This window comes from Stigmatopora nigra, chromosome 7, assembly GCF_051989575.1.
Source record: "Stigmatopora nigra isolate UIUO_SnigA chromosome 7, RoL_Snig_1.1, whole genome shotgun sequence".
Taxonomy (NCBI): Eukaryota; Metazoa; Chordata; class Actinopteri; order Syngnathiformes; family Syngnathidae; genus Stigmatopora; species Stigmatopora nigra.
In genome coordinates this window covers 11,763,307-11,780,392 of record NC_135514.1, presented here as the reverse complement: position 1 = coordinate 11,780,392, position 17,086 = coordinate 11,763,307, and the positions used below count along the sequence as shown (strand labels likewise).

Sequence of the window (17,086 nt, the reverse complement as noted above, 5' to 3'; positions counted from 1 at the left end):
ACGTAATCATGCCACAATTTTCAATTTGAAGCGCTAATGTCAATATTTTTGATGACATTCCTTCCTGTATTTATTAATTGCAGTGCCTGTTGGCGTGTGTGGTTTTATTAAACTGAATTTATCATGTAGATTTTGTTAAAAGTCCATTAAAATTTACTCATTGCCTGATGATAATATTTCAAATATTAATTTCAACCCCCATTTTCTTAACAAATTTATGCCCTTATTTCTATTTTTCAGATTTTAGAAAATGCCTTACCTTGATTTAATGTCATTTTCCCTCATGCAACCATTATGTATACAATCACAATTTAAAAAAAAAATCCATTTATTATTTTTTTGTTATGTTTGCCAAGCAGTGACGCATAGCTAATATATTAAATCTTATATTAAATTCTACCTTTACTACATATTTTCAACCCTGTCACCTTCTGTTACTGCATTTATATAAAGTACACCATTTATACAAATAATATTAGTAATTTTATAATATAGGGTTTGTCCTTTTTATTAGCATTAACAGCTTAGGGTAAGGCTAATAATTAGCATGTATTTGCAACACTGTTACTTTGATTATGTCATAGAGTATAGCTACAATAAATACATAAATCATGTCATAAAAGTGTCAACATTGATCCGTAGGATGAACTTATCGACCCTTCAAAGAATTCGTGTCTATTGGCTTTTAAAAAAAAAAAAATCAGTCAATTTATTGTAAAGTCTCTTTATTATCACAACTATTGTTTTTTCGGCCAAAGTGATTTCCCCCAAACGTTCACCTCAACAAGCCATTTTATAGATTGCAAAGTAACTAAAATCAAAGAAAACCGTAGCACCAACACAGAGCAAAATTTCTAATAAAACGCTGACAAGATGACACATTAATGTGATTTTCACAGCCTTGCGATTGGCTGGCGACCAGTCCCGGGTGTACCCCGCATCTCGCCGGATGTCAACCGGGACAGTTTCCAGCTCACCCACGTCAGAAAAAAAAAAAAAAAACCAATCAACACCAAAAAACAAAATTCAAAAAAAAAATCGAAGAGAAACCTAAACGATGCTCCTAATACCCTTCACATCCAACCCATTACAGCATGCCAACCCTCCCAATCAAAATGGATTGACCAATAAGTACATTGAATACAAGTGACTAGTGTATTCACGCATTTTTTTGCACCAAGACCCCCCCAACCCCCCCTCCCCTCCCTCCTTTGGTTTCATCGCTTTCATAATTGCCACCAACATAATGACACAGTTGCCTTGGCAACCATGTCTCTATGTCTCCTCTCCCCCCTCGTCTTCTTCCTCCTCCTCCTCTTCTTGCCCCCCCCCCCCCTTTTCTCGCACATTCACCGGAGGCTGATCGCGCTCATTTAAACTTCTTTTCCGCTTCTGCCTGGCGCTTGGAGTGATGATGAGAAGAAGAAGACGCTTAATCAGCCCAAAGCAGAGTTAAGAGGGTCTCATCAGAGAGTCCAATCACGGATTGCGTCTTTCAGGCTAAAAGTTGTAGTGCAAATCCCATTGCGCTTTCCCTTTTTTTTTCTTCTTGGTCTTTCTTTGCTGAGGGGGAATGTTCCAGCTCGACGTTGACATGTGTGAGAACATCTCAGAACATCTCGTCTGGTGGTAGTGGTGCTGCTGCTACTGCTACTGACCCACCCTCCCCGTTGCTAAGACGCCCCCCACACCCCCTTCTTCCTCTATATGTCGTGCTTGCGCGTGGATTTAGCAGGAGCCAGGACGATGGAGACCTGCGACACAGCTTTAGTTTAATACAAAAAAGGGGAAGATAAAAAAATAAGAAGAAAAAAACAGGTGGTTTGGATCCACATACAAGAATCCATAATCCGGAATCTTTGATTCATTTGAAAGGAGACACAAACTAAAAAAAAACAGGTAAGATACAATCCACACAATACACACTTTAAAAGCTAATGTTTTTTATCCTTATCATCATCATTTGACTGCATTTTTTTCCTCAATTCATTGTTTTCAAGCCATATTTTTTACATCTGTTTTCCTAAATACATCATACCTGTACATATCTATATTTTCATCGTATTTTTTATGGATTAGCACAAACATCCTCTCTTTTAATGCGAATAATAGCACAAAAAAAGCTATATAGAAGCAGACAAACCGGCTCCAATCTATCTAGCCACCCAACCACCCACCCACGCACTCACAGCAGCGGCGGCGACGGCGTCCGCGCAATACGTGCAAGTCTTGTCCATTTCCCCGTTACAAGTTGCAAGTAATGAACACGCCAGATTAAAATCGATGTCGCTCACTGCGCAGCACCAAAAAAAAAACATCATCATTTCCCAAAACATGCTACCAAGCATCCTTTTTTAATTGAAACCCTCATTTATTTATTTATTTTTTTGGACCACCCCCTCACCCTCCTTGCTGCATATTCCCCGACATTTCTGACGCTTTTCCCGACTCGCACCTGTTGCCCCGAAAAGTAAGACGCGCTGGGTGCGGCTAACTCAACCAAGAATTTGCACAATTTTGGCTTATTTTCCCCAAATGTCCGCCTAGTGGTGACTTGTCAATCTACATGTTGACACTTATCAATGTATGGCATTCATTTGACTACTTTTCCATTCAATTGTATTGATTTGATGTGCTTTTCCGTCATTGGCGGGGCAATTGAACCTTCGTTCACCTCATGGGATGAAAAAAAAACAAAATCTGACGTCCGTGGTCGTCAAAAAGCCCCTGGTATCCCCCCTTCCCCCGACTCAGACGGCGCTGCAGTGCTATTCTGAGAGAGTTAGCTGCCTCAACCCACGCATGGATTCCGAGAGAAAAGGCTGAAAGAGAAAGATGGAGAGGAAAGCGACGTGCGGTAATGGTCTTTTACTTTGACGCACACCGCCACATTGACCATTATTGGGACATGTATACATGCGTCCTAATGTTGGTGATGATGTAGCGAGCGCTAAGTGCAGGGAGAAAAGGACTGGCTTGTGTAGCCACCCACCCACACGTTGCCCTCCCACTCGTGGACGTCTATATCTTCTTGCTTGCTTCTCTTTGTGCGATGTTACATCCCTTCGTTTGCCTGTTTTTTTTATTTATTTTAGAGATCATCAATTTTATGACCGTATGGAAGCCAAATTTGATAAAGTCTGACAAGATTTTGTCCATTTTTGCTGAAGAGATTTAAAATATGAAGGTATTTTGAAAGCAGTTCTGCAATTTGAATGGAAAGAATTCTCTCAAAATGGCATATGTGAAAGATTTGAATGGATGTTTTATGTTTTGATTGATTTTATTGGATTGTTGTTTAACCAATCATTGCCTCAATGCATTGTTAGACTAAAAAAAACCCATAAAAGTTAAGGTAACTATTGGTAGCTGCAGTTACCAGGTTATTAATGTAAAAAAAAAAAAACATGACAAAACATTTTAGAAAAGCCATAAAAAACTGTTTTGCTGATGAGATGTTTTGACTTAAAAATCTAATTTTGATTGCTGCTTTCATTTGGATCCTCAGCGCCATCTTGGCAGTCGAGCGTGCTGGCCATCGAGCTACAAACGACTAGTTATAGCAAGGGTGTCAGACGCGGGTTGTTTCGCAGGCCGCATTATTTTTTTATGATTTTTAATGATTTTTTAAAATTAAACGGATTAAAAGAACTGGATTAAAAGCCCTGAATATCCAGTTTTTATAGATTTAAAACAATGTTTATTTTAGCTTTTTTTAAATATATTTTTGGATTTTACAAACTGATTTTTAAACTAAAAACAGAAAAAAATGTATTAAAAATTGACAATTATTGATTTAAATGGGGGAAAATCAGGGAATATAATATACATCTATACTCTTCATTTTAATTTGATCCTAAAACAGAAAGTCAGCACTCATGATTTACTTTCCAGGGCCACAAAAAATGATGCAGCGGGCCAGATTTGTCCCCCGGGCCGCCACTTTGACACATGTGACTTATAGTACGGGCTACATGTATTACATCCACGAGCAAAGAATCAATATCATATCACCATCTAACTGGCAATTTGCTGGACCTGAATCTATACACCAATTGGTCAAGATGTCAAACATTGATCAATACCCTCATTTTGTTAAAAAAAAATGTCATTGACAGAATCACAATGTGTATACTTCATATAAGATCAGAATGTTGAATTTTGGTCAAATATCCCACCCCAGCCACAATTTCCCATCCCACTAATAAACTCTTTTTCTCTTTATTCCAGCGGACCCCCCAGCCTGAACCCAAGTGGTCCCTCAAGTCATTTTTGGCCCCCTTTCCCCCCCCTTTTCCCAACCACCCCCTCAAAAAAAACTGCAGGAGCCTCTATTCTCCACCACGCATTTTTTCCCCTAATTACATATCATTATAATTTCTCCAGCGGGTGACGGATCTGCCAGTATACAACCCCCCCCCCCCCCCCTCACATTTACATACTTCCCCTACAAAAGTACTATTCTTTAACTCCTCCCACTCACCCCCCCCCCCCCCCCCCCCAAAAAAAATCAGGGCTAATTTTTCTTCCCTTTTTAATTTAGGGGCGAATTTTCATTTCTTCCACGCGGAGACGCCATTCAACGCTGGTTTAATTAGTCGCCCCGTTTTAAATGGCGCCGGCAATTTGGAAAGCGAGCGAGAAAGAACGGCAGAAGTCGTCGCTACGAATGCGGGAAGCCATTTCCTGGCGTTGTGCTTACTCCTAATTTCCAGCATCATCATCATCATCATCATCATCACACTTAAAAGCTTCCTCATTATCACCCACCACCAGCACCCCCGTCACACTTCCAGCCGTGGCTAGATACGATAATCCGGGTACAAAAAAGTACAACGTGTATCTATAGATATGCCCCAAGATGAGCTAATACGGCGGGGGGCGTCTCTGGCGGGCTCCCCTTAAGAAGTCAGCGAACGAGATGAGATTTCCCACGAGTGCCTATTTTTTGAATGTGCCGTCACGCACAGAAAATAACCCATTATAACGTTTACGTTGAAATATACGCGGGAAAAAAAATTGATGTTCAAGTGCCGCCATAAGCGTAGGAATGTCAAGGAACGCCTCATACCTTAAATTACTCTCCAGTCTAGAGTAAAACCATTTTTTTTTTTCATAGGGCGTTTCTACAAAATCCATTTTTTTTGCCGTTAAAAAGGCATTAAAAGAAATTAAAGTTCGCTTCCGACTTCTTTTTGTACCGAATTTCATCTGGCCGGCTTAAAACAACCTCCCCAACAAAAGCGTAATCCCACCGTCATGTAAAAATGACGTCCACCGCCAAGCTCCGAATCTTCGCCTCGCTCTTCTTCCTCGCCGCCCCGCCCGCCATTGGCCAAGATATGCCCATGTCTTCCGCCCCGCCCCCTTACCACTCAATCCAGGAATTCAACCCTAAATTGTCCGCCCCTTGGAGTAGAGTCGGTGCCCCAAAAAAGATGGCGGAGACCCCCACAAGCGAAGACCTGGAGTCTCCGCCCAAACCCTCGGCTCAAAAAATGTTCCCCAAGAACGTGACGTCGTCTGACGCCCTGGCCCCGCCCCTGGGCGCCGTCCAGGCGCCGCCACGCCTCGTGGACATGTGGATAGACGCCTGTCAGGGTTATTACGACGTGATGGGTCAGTTCGACAACTCGTTTAACTGCACTTCAGACACGTACATCTACTGTTGCGGGACTTGCCACTTGAGGTTCTGCTGCCCCGATCGTAATCGTCAACTGGATCAAAACAGCTGCAAAAACTACGATTCCCCCACGCCCAAGTCCGACCCCACCATCGTCTTCATAGAGGATCCCGAGACGGAATTCGACCCGCTCAAGCAACAGAGCCATAACACGGGCTTCGTCATCGGAGGCGTGGTGGTCTTCATGGTGGCCGTGGCGGTGGGCATCAAGATTGTTTTTAACAAGGTCCAGCAAGAAGCCATCCAGAGGGACCTCAACATGCCCAGGTCAGTTTTTTAATATAGAAATTGCATTTATCCTATTGATGTTTTTGCCGGTGCTCGGACGTTTGGTCGCCGGTCTTTTAGTCCCCGGTCTTTTGGTCCCCAGTCTTTTGGTCGCTGTTCAAATGGTGACAGAGAGTTTACTGTTGAAACCAGCTCTCAAAATTATATTCATGAGAGAGAGTTTAATATCAAAGTACTGTTTATATCTAAGTACTGTTTATATCTAAGTACTGTTTAATATCTAAGTAGTGTTTAATATCTAGGTACTGTTTAATATCTAGGTACTGTTTAATATCTTAGTACTGTTTAATATCGAAGTACTGTTGAAACCAGCTTTCAAAATTTTATTCATGGGAGAGTTTAATATCTAAATATCTACTGTTGATTCATGAGAGAGAGAGTTTAATATCTAATTCCTGTTTAATATCGAATTACTGTTGAAAACAGTAGATATTTAGATATTAAACTCTCTCACGAATATAATATATTAAACAGTACTTAGATATTAAACAGTACTTAGATAGTAAACAGTACTTAGATATTAAACAGTACTTAGATATTAAAAAGTACTTCGATATTAAAAAGTACTTCGATATTAAAAAGTACTTCGATATTAAACAGGACTTCGATAATAAACAGTGCTTAGATATTAAACAGTACTTAGATATTAAACAGTACTTGGATATTAAAAAGTACTTCGATATTAAACAGTAGTTAGATATTAAACAGTACTTAGATATTATACAGTACTTAACAGACCGATGACCAAAAGGGCCCAAAAGACCGGCGACCAAAAGACGCCATTTTTGTAGTCAGGCAATTGCACTTCTCTTTTTGACCAGATTGTTATTAATATCATTTATAGTAGTTGTATATGTGATAGTGATAGTTTGTTAAATCTTTGACTGTACTTCCACCTGAGTACGGAACCCCAGTACTTTTAGCCTATGTGCTTATTCATTCCACTTATCCGTGAATGAATGATGTGAAGAAATGAGGTTTTCAGGACTCAATGAATGGCCCAGATTCCTCATTCTGGCCGCACAATAATTCTCTTAGTCATCAGCTGGAAAGTGAACGAGGCTACGGGGCTGTCGCTCACTTCTACACGCTGAACAACTCAAGTACTAATACTAATCATGGAAATACCCCTATTGTTAACATATGCAAACTACAAACTTTATTACCTGTACAATCTAATGAGATGCAGGACACATAAGACAGTAACTAATGTCAATAAGTAAGATTGTGATTCAATAACAACAACAAAAAAATAAAGTCTCATAAGTTAATTAAAAGTGATATATTCATAAATAAGGGCCTCGCAGAAAGTACATTTTTTCAATAATCTGTTTTCAGTATAAGACATGTGTAAAAATATGTATTTTTATCTTTCAAGAAATGTTTGCAAAACCTTACTTTGTGTAGTTTTGCTACGAAATTATTAGCTAATACTATAGTTTATATCCTTTGTGTATACATTATTGAGCAAAACAATTATCAACATTGAAGTGTGTTTCTTAATTTTTTATTTGAAAATCTTTGAATTTAAGATTCATTAATTTACTAATCATAAATAAATGATTTCAATCCAAAGCCTTCAATCCTTACAATTCTATTCAAATCCATGAATATAACCAGTACTTGCTTCAACAAACAAACAAACAAACATTTTTTTGTTCTATTTCTGCCCAAAATATTGAATTATTGATCATTTTTACACCTACTAAAAACCTACTGCTGCCCTGTTGGCATACTGCTGTTTGTTTTATTTCACTAAATTCCAAATAAAAGACCTAAAAGTGGCCTATAGATCTCAAAATATTTTACTTTAGAAGTATAAAAAAACAAAAAATAATCATTTTATTGTAAAACAGTCCAAAAAAATGCTGCTAATCCCTGTCAATAGGTGGCAAGTTTCTCAGGTCATCCAACTTGTTAAAGTGGATGCCAGGAGCTGCTGGGATTGGCAGCGAATTGCAATCAACGACTTAATATCACTTGTAAAGGCCTTTTTTCTTCTCTTATTTATTTTTTAGGGCATTGGTGGACATGTTGAGACACCAGTCCACTCCAGTACAGCAGGACGAGAGGAACAACAGTATGGCGTTAGTCGTGGGGGACGGTCAGGGGACGCTAGGCCGTCCTCAGAAAAACCTCTACGCCCCAGGACTACCAAGCAAAGACAACAGACGTGAGTGTGCGGAGCTATTTGCGGCACAAACCCACAACTTTATGGTTTTGTATTGTTCCGTGGATGGAATGTGTGAACGCGAGATTATTTTAACAACTTTTTCAACAACGGTAGCTTTGTAGTTTTCACAACCTTTTCTTTTTTTTTTTCACGGGAGTATTAAATTGTCGGGTCGCTACTCGGGTGTGTGGACAAGTTGCTTTGCCGTTGTTTATTGTGGTAGAATTTAAAAAAAATAATAATAATAACATGTTGTAAAGTATTGCATGTGTAGTCATTTTTTGGAACACTTGGACTAATTAAGATTTTAATTTGCCATTCATGATCCAGTCGCTAAAGAAAAACATATGAGAGGGTGTTGAGTGTCCTTGAATAAAAATAATCTCTTGATTGGATAAAGCCAAATTTTTAAAAAAGATAGCAATGTTGTGAGCTGATGATGAACTATTATGTTTTCTAATTACAGTGGGGAATCTACAACATAATTTCATAAACACCTCAGGCTCCAGCCCGAAACACACCGCGACAATTGGTAAGTACGACTAAAAACAAAAGCCCTGATTTAAGTACGTTTTTCAAGTTAAAAATATAAGTATTGGCAGGCTTGAGTCATAAAATTCACTGAAATGCAAGCTACTAAAGTACAACATTATGAGTTGTTATTGTTATTGTTTCTATGTCTATATATATGTCTATATATATATATATATATATATATATATATATATATATATATATATATATATAGATTTACATACATACACACATGTATATATGTGTGTGTGTGTATATATAATTATATGTATGTGTGTATATATATATATATATATATATATATATATATATATATACATACACATACATATATATAATGTGTACATATTCGTGAACTTTAGTATTTACTTGAGAATAAGTGACAAGTCATACTGACCTGCAAAGAGCATAACACATTATTATCATGCTAGTAAACAAAATAAAATGGTGAAGTTATCATGTAAAGGATTTTTGATAGTGTATTGGGAGTGAGCCAACACAGGTGTGTGTCGCTGTGAAAATTGGTGCGATGGAAACACTGTCTGCGTGGCACGCAGTATATCAAGAGGAGCAAATCTCATTTAACACGCTTTTCCCCCGGTGGCTTACCCCCCGGCAGAACGCACCCCTCGGATGAACAACGCGCAACTGGCGGCGGGGGGCACCTTGCTCTCCAGTAAACACAACAACACCAAGTCCCAGCCTTCCTTCCACCACTCCCTGCACAACCTGGCCCAGCTGCCTCCCTCCTATGAAAGTGCCACCAAACCCGAACTCAACAGATACTCTTCGCTTAAGCGGCTGGGTAAGTGCTGTCCATTTTCCAAAGAGGCTTTAATCGTGGCCACACCCTCCGGTATCCGGACATTTCGTCCCCCAGACATTTCGTCCCCCAGACATTTCGTCCCCCAGACATTTCGTCCCCCAGACATTTCGTCCCCCAGACATTCCGTCCCCCAGACATTTCGTCCCCCAGACATTCCGTCCCCCAGACATTCCGTCCCCCGGACATTTCGTTCCCCGGACATTTCGTCCCCCGGACATTTCGTCAAACATATGCTTCGTCCCCAGACATTACCCCTAACTATAACCTTAGCCACTATTCCCTAACCCTAATTCTAACCATTAACCTTACGAATTGTCCGGCGCCGAAATGTCCTGCGACGAAATGTCCAGTCGACGAACTGTCCGGTGACGAACTGTCTGTTGACGAAACGCCCGGTCACGCACCCTCCCACCCCCAACGCGACGTTGCGTTCGGCTAAACACTCGAGACGCATCTCGTTTGGCTTTCAGAAAAGGGTCTCGACGAGTACTCCTCCGGCTACTGCACCACCAAGCGGCGACCGCACACCGCCCAACCGGCCCTCCAGTCCTCACAGCACCACCTCCACTGGGGCGGCGACTACACATTAAGCGCCAGAGGAACGCTTCCCAGGCACGCGGCCCGACCCTGGATCCCGCCACCGCCCTCCGGCATGCCCACCTCGCCGACCCCCAACCCTTACCCACTGGATCCACCGGAGCCCCAGTACAACCCCAATTACGAGACGCTCTCCAAACCCCGAAAAGTCAAACCCAACGACCAGCACCTCAACATGGGGGACGTCCCCGGTAACACGGGCACCCTGTCGCGTCTTTCCAAGAACCAGCAGCACCAGTACTACAAAGCCATGGCCGCCTCTGGGAAGAACTCCAACACGCAGACCCTCACCCGCAAGACTCAGGACAGACAAGAGAGGCAAGACAGGCAGGAGAGGCAAGAGAGGCAAGAGAGGATGGACAGGCAAGATAGGCAGGAGAGGCAAGATAGGCAAGATAGGCAAGACAGGCATGACAGATCAGAGAGACAAGACCGGATGCTCATGTCCCCGGACCACTTGGAGGAGAGAATGGGCGGAATTGGAGTCATGGATCCATACACCCACCCAGGAGGGGGCGTCCCGACCCTCCCCCGCCAGCAAAAAGCCCAGTCCCAGCAGAACGTGTGCGCCACCCCGTCCCTGGACCGGCATCACATGATCAAGATGAACTCTCACCCGACGTCCGGAAGAGAGCAGGAGAGGAATCCGGGTATGACCGGCCACATCAGCGGGGGTATGGGCTGGGCGGGAGAGATGCCGGGGGCGGGGGTCGTCATGGGAACGGGAACCCTAGGGGGCCACAATGCCCGCAGGATGGCTTTCGCGTCCAAACGGCAGAACACCATCGAGCAGCTGCATTTCATCCCGGGAGGGGGCGGCGCCGGTAGCGCCGGGTCCGGGGGAAGCGGAGGTAGTCAGGGGATTCGAACCGGGAGCAAAAATGAGGTGACGGTGTGAAGAGGCGGCGACGCAACGCGTTTGTCGTACAGCTCGCCCCCACGCCGCGGGACCCAGTGCATTTAACTCGTAGATCCATAGCTGCCAGAAATAAGATAATAATACCACAACTTTATCTTTGGCTACTCACAAAAAAATGAGGGTTTTTTTTGGGGGGTGAAACTTCAGGAATCTCGACCTTGGCTACATTCATACCATATTTTTTACGTGTAGATGGAAAAATAATGCAAAATAACTCAACACGCATGCGCACTGTAGTTTAAGAAAGTCGAGATGGTCCCTTTTTAAGGTCTTTGTGGCAATTGTGAACATTTAAGTGATACATTTAATGTCATTTTCAATCTAGAAGAGAAAATATAGGCCACACCTTAACCTACCATTGCTTGTTTACAGCTGTTGTATGTTGTGTCAATCAATGATGACATGTTTTAGAACATACATGGACAGAATGTCTTCATTCTACAGAGGCATTGGATAGATATTTGAATTTTATCCTATTACAGATGTTGGATACAAAAATCGGAATTGAAGCGTTCACTGCATGTTATCTGTCGTACGTGGCTAAACCAATCAGAATAGACCATTTTTGTAAACGTAGCCCTAGCTTAACTGTATTGGAAATCTATCAGCGTCCATTTAATTAGTCAGAGAGCATTTTTTTGGGTTTATCCTGAAGTTTCACCCCAAACTAAATATTCTTACCACTTAGAAAATTCTAACTAGTGTTGTGGTAAACTCTATCCGCTTAAATACGACCACTTTTTAGAATAGTTAGGGCGAGCTGCAATTGTGTGAGAACATACATCAGCCATATTTTGTAAGTGAATTTGCCATCTTTGCCATATATACACAGCAGTGCCATTACTTGCACAGAACAGTAGGGTCAAAAAAAGCAGTATAGTAGACCGTTTAAAAGAAAAAAATGAAAAAATCTATTAAAAAAAGGACTCAGGAGCCATATTAGATAAGCTGTATATATAAAAAGGACTGATAAAGGGAGAAGAGAATTTATTTAAAGGAGGGAGTCAACTACCTACTTGGACAACCCTCCTCGCCTACAATGGTTTATAAACGAGACGATTCCGAGTGGAAAAACGCCGGTCTGACCTCGCCACGGGGGAGGAAACTGACTCGAAACGGCACCCCTGTTGGCGAGATCGACTTTTTTTTTTGGACTTTTGGGATGATGGAGACGCCGGGATGCCCGCACCAATTCAAACTGTGAACCGACACCCTCCCCGGGTTGCCTCGTTTGCCATGTGACCTTAGCTTATAAGGAAGTCTCACCGATTGGTCCAAAAAGTGGGGAGATGATGATGACTATGACCACCATGACAGCGACAGCATCCCCCTTTCTTTCAAATCAGGAGTTGACTGCAAAATTAAATGGGCTACCAAATAACCAAGAGCCATGATTACAGTGCGTATTAAGAAAAAGTTTGCACACCCCTTGTTAAATAGAGGAGATTTTGGGGGATATTTATTTGGGCTTTTACTATAGAATTTAACTTTACTGTGTCATTTTACTTTGTAGGGAAATAACCTAAATACTAATTAATGGGATTTTCCTCTGTAAAAGGTATGTAATTTCAAAAATATCAAAGAATCATTTAAAAATATTAGGTTGTGGCAACTATTTGCTTCCTAAATAAGTAAAATTTTACATAATATTCATTATTTTACTTTGTAGGGAAACAACCTAAATACTAATCAATGAGATTTTTTCTCTGTAAAAGGTATGTCATTTTAAAAATATCAAAGAATCATTTAAAAGTATTAGGTTGTGGCAACTATTTGCTTCCTAAACAAGTAAAATTTTCCATAATATTCATTATTTTGACATTTTTAAGCATCTGTATATGTAAAAACAAGGCAGAGGAAAGGAAATTTGTTTACATAGCATAATTTAACAAGCTAATGTAATGTAATTTACATGTAAAAACTAAGTTAAATCATTTAAACTTGTTTTATTTATTTTAAAAGCAGCATTTAACGATAATTGTATTTCACTGTAATTGGTGATCACTACCACTACAAGACAATAGAAAAATAATTTTGGCTGTCAATCATTCAACCAATCACATCCAAACTCCACAAATACGTTGAAAATTTCAAAGTGCCTCTGATGAACTCAATTCCTGCCATTGACAATGACAGATGTCCAATTTATATGAACTGAGGACAAGATAATTTACGTTCATAGAAAAAATAATAGGAAAAAAACCACATGTGGCTCTTCAGCCACAATCTAACATCTTCAATGGCACTGAAAGAGTTCAACTTAAAATAAAGGACACAGATTTTACATTGGGTTTTTTTCATTTTCCTCAAAAATCCTGCATTTAAACAGGGGTGTGTAAACTTTTCAAGTGCACTGTACTTAAGAATCGTCACCTTGCTTTAACGTAACCAAGGATTCTGTTATTTATTTTTATTTTTTTTCGATTTTAAACACAGCACAAATAGACCATGTCGCAAAGGTTGCACGTACCCCAACATGTCCTTCAAAAGCCATTTTTTTTGTGGAGACACTTAAGAAAACCACAGAGGAAGCTGGTCAGACAATCACCATTCCAAACGCGTTTTTTTGCCAATTTCCAAACAAGCGCTTTTCCGTGGAAACTCGCAAGACGCCAAACGGCCAGGAAGCCCTTTTTTCCCCCAAAAAACATCTTCCCTCGCTGTACACTATTTTAAGGCACTGCGGCTAGAATGAGGCCCCAAAATAACCCCAATAAACATCAATAACAACGCTTCTCGATATATTAAGGGCTATCCTATCCTTATACACTGTAGTATGTGATTATCTGTGGTCCATATAAGATACTATCTCTTGATTTTTGTGTTGATATTGTCACTGCGTATTGAGAATTCCATGACGACAAAAAAGAGGAGCAATTTGGGGGTTACAGTTGAAATAATCACTACAAAAAAAGACTGAAATTTGCACAAGTGAGCCCTCGTCTTGTTTTTTTTTTTTTTTTTTCTCTCCGGTTTTTAAACGACAAAAGGAAATTCAAGCGCTGGCTTTTCTTTTTTTTCTGGTGAAAAAAAAGGACACAGATTTCATCCGAACAATCTTCCTATACGCAGTGCTAAATGTAGTTGTTATGAATATGATGGAGTGTTCTTATTGATGATTATTATAATTGTTATAGTTATTATCAACAATTATCTTCTGATGTGATGTTCATTTTAACTTGGTGGGATTTCAGTGTTTGTTTTTTGGATCGATTTTGTTGGCATCTGCATTCTGTTTTTGTTATTTTTTTTACATTTTTTTTTATTCTATTATTTTATTTTATTTATTTTTTTAGGCCCTCCCTTTCCTTATGTTCCTTATTCCCGTTTCCTAGATGCATGCTTGAATCTGTCCTACAACAAAGCATTTACAGTACGTCTGGACACTTTGGTCTTTTTTATTGTTTCTAGTTGTACGTACTGTGCCTATTTGGCCTTATGGCAAATTGATATCATGAGATTTTGTGGGTTGACATCAAGTTTGGGAAGAAAAAGTATAATAGAATGTTTTGGAACAGGTTTTATACACAAATAGTAGTACTACTAAGTTTTTACACTGTAAAAAAAGTTGGTAAATCCACCAATTTCACTTGATGGTTCAAATTTTGATAGAAAAGAGGTTAAACTCCAAGATTTTAAGTAGACTGGACTTCAGTTAAGTAGTTTAAACTCAACAATTTAAGTCAATTGGTTTTAAGTTATTTGTACTTAACATTTTAAATGAACTGGACTTTAATTTAATGTATTAAATGTATAAATTGCTAAGAGTGGAATTTGAATTTGAGGTAAAGCTAGCTAGCAAGCTAGCCTCTGTTTTAGGGTTTGGAAGTGAAGCTAAGCTAACTAAGCCAAGCCAACTAAACACAATTTATCAAGTTCAATACTATGAGAAATGTAAGAATGGGCCAGAAACTTGATCATGAAAATTAATATAACTCATTTATTGAAATTACTTACAAGTCTAATTCATATTAACTTGCTCAAATGAGTTAGGATCCTCAAAACAGCAAGTTAATTAAGAAAAGTTCGACCTAAACCTGTTAGCTAGCTTGTTAGCATTTTTTCTTACAGTGTAAAGAGTTAAAACCTGTATTTCCATGATAAATTCAAGACGTTTATGGCATGTTTATGTCTAAGAGAGTCTGGTGGTTAAATCAGTGACTTCTTTTCAGGGAAATAGACCCTTGTCACATTGATGTCGTCGTACCAATTGCGCTGCGTCCTAGCGTCACTTCGGTGTCGTTTTTTTGTGAAAACAAATGGACGCCGGCCAAAGTGTACGTGTTCTGATGTCACATGTAAAAAGGGTCTATTGTTGAGAGAGTGGGTTAAGTTTAGTTTTGGCAATTTTTTGAATAGAGCCACAAAAAGGTGTGTAGCAAAGTCTGTAAAACTCTCATAAGCCATATCCATTGAAATCCACGCACTCATATTTTTCTAAATGGTTAATCTAATTTGTGCAAGTATCGTATTTTGTATAGCTAGTACAATCAGAAAACAATTTTTTGAGTGATATCTTCATTCATTTGAGAATTACAAAGCAAATTCTGTGTTAGTATATTTAATGAAGTGTACAGTGCCAAACTCATAACGTTTGCAGTCTTTGCTTCTTGTCATGGCCTTTTTGTCAGGCTACTATGATACATTAATGTATATCTTTTTTCACCGCTGAGAGCTAAATAACAATACACGGGAATGTAAGGGACTTTTTTTTAAAAAGAGAAAATGAAGTGCCGTGTGTTTTGAACTATTAGTAATTCACTTTGAGCGAAAAAAAAGCTAAATGGCCACTAGAAATGACAAAAAATACATAAAGGTAAGTGACAATTGTAAGGACTACAAAGATGGCGTCCTGTAGCTTAAAATTACAATTAATTTTCACGATTTTAAGGTTCAAAAAGCCATTTTTAAAAAAAATAGTTATTGTTTTAGTGCATCAATCCCCTTGGATACGACAATGACTTACAATTTGTATAATAAAGTTGATGGGAAACATTGTTTTTAGTCATGTTTTCATCAGTTTTTTTATTTTTAAAACAGCTTAAATCTAAGTGTCTGTAATAAAAAAAGAATGTACAGTGAGAAAACTGCAAGGCAACATGCACATAGATGAAAAAAAATGGAAAAAATATGTTGTATAATGCAGTAGCAGCAAGGTTAGCCGTACCTGTGGGAGTATAGATAGTTCTACTTTTGATATATGAAATGAAAAAGTACAAATAGCCTCCAAATAACTGTCTCAGGCACACAAAGTTATATTGCGCTTTGCACTCCTGACGAGGAAATGGAACTGCTATTCAAAAAAATAAATAAAAAGCCTCTTGCGATTGCGTTTATTGCATCGAAATGCAATGAAGGAATGCGGCAGATTGCTTTCCCGTCGACAAAAAACGGGTTTTTGCTGTGCGTAGTTCACCCCAAGGGGTTCAAAAAGGATGCTATTGAGATGTATTTTTGCAGGGGGGCTTGTATAATACAATTATACAGGGATAAGGTTACTTGTAAAGTCGTATTGTGTAAGATTTGCACTTTTATTAGTCATTAAATACCCCGATTTTAATAGATAGTGACTTGAAGGGTGAGTATGCATAGACAGTTTAAGTGAATTGGATATCTATCATTGTCAGTTGTAAGAGATGAGTTAATTTTGGGGGGCAAGATATAAAGTATTGCATAATTATATTAGGGATATTAGACCTAAAATATGGCAGAAAAATGGTAGCTATTAAAGTTAGGATGAGGTATTCATAAGTGTACAATTAGAGTTTTATTTAATGGAAAGATTTGCTGGTTGATTATTCTTCCAAATCAGATGTGATGGATACTTCTGAAATATTTATGGATACATAGATGTAGTATGATTCACATCTGGGTAATTATGACTGAATAATAACAGACAGAGATGATACAATAATTATTTCATGTAAAATGGAACAACAAACATGTAAAATGTGTTTTGCTAAAGATGAATAGCATTTACTGAAACAGACTAGATTTAATTTCTCACAAAAAAAATGGCACAGAGAATAATTACATCAGAGATTTATGTGAGAACCTCAAAATAAT

The 17,086-nt window shown here is 39.2% G+C and overlaps 1 protein-coding gene and 1 long non-coding RNA gene across 2 annotated transcripts; both read left to right on the top strand.

The window, feature by feature from the left end:
• The first annotated feature begins 1,348 nt into the window (after nt 1-1,348).
• On the top strand, nt 1,349-4,490 carry LOC144199991 (uncharacterized). The gene is made up of 2 exons (XR_013327019.1): nt 1,349-1,899; nt 4,231-4,490. It is a non-coding gene; the product is annotated as an uncharacterized LOC144199991 (long non-coding RNA).
• Nucleotides 4,491-4,498: 8 nt separating this feature from the next.
• shisa7a (shisa family member 7a) lies at nt 4,499-11,129 on the top strand. Its single transcript, XM_077721910.1, has 5 exons — nt 4,499-5,950; nt 7,990-8,144; nt 8,611-8,676; nt 9,298-9,483; nt 9,975-11,129. Exons 1-5 carry the CDS (start codon nt 5,268-5,270, stop codon nt 10,997-10,999), a joined length of 2,115 nt encoding a protein of 704 aa, XP_077578036.1. The 5' UTR covers nt 4,499-5,267; the 3' UTR covers nt 11,000-11,129.
• The last annotated feature ends 5,957 nt before the right edge of the window (nt 11,130-17,086 follow it).

What these genes read in the sequence shown, in the direction of transcription:
- shisa7a (XM_077721910.1), top strand. Translation starts at nt 5,268, where the DNA reads ATGACGTCCACCGCCAAGCTCCGAATCTTCGCCTCGCTCTTCTTCCTC. An exon ending in ACCAAGCAAAGACAACAGAC is followed by an intron (nt 8,145 to 8,610) that starts GTGAGTGTGCGG and finishes TTCTAATTACAG; the next exon opens with TGGGGAATCTACAACATAAT. An exon ending in GAAACACACCGCGACAATTG is followed by an intron (nt 8,677 to 9,297) that starts GTAAGTACGACT and finishes ACCCCCCGGCAG; the next exon opens with AACGCACCCCTCGGATGAAC.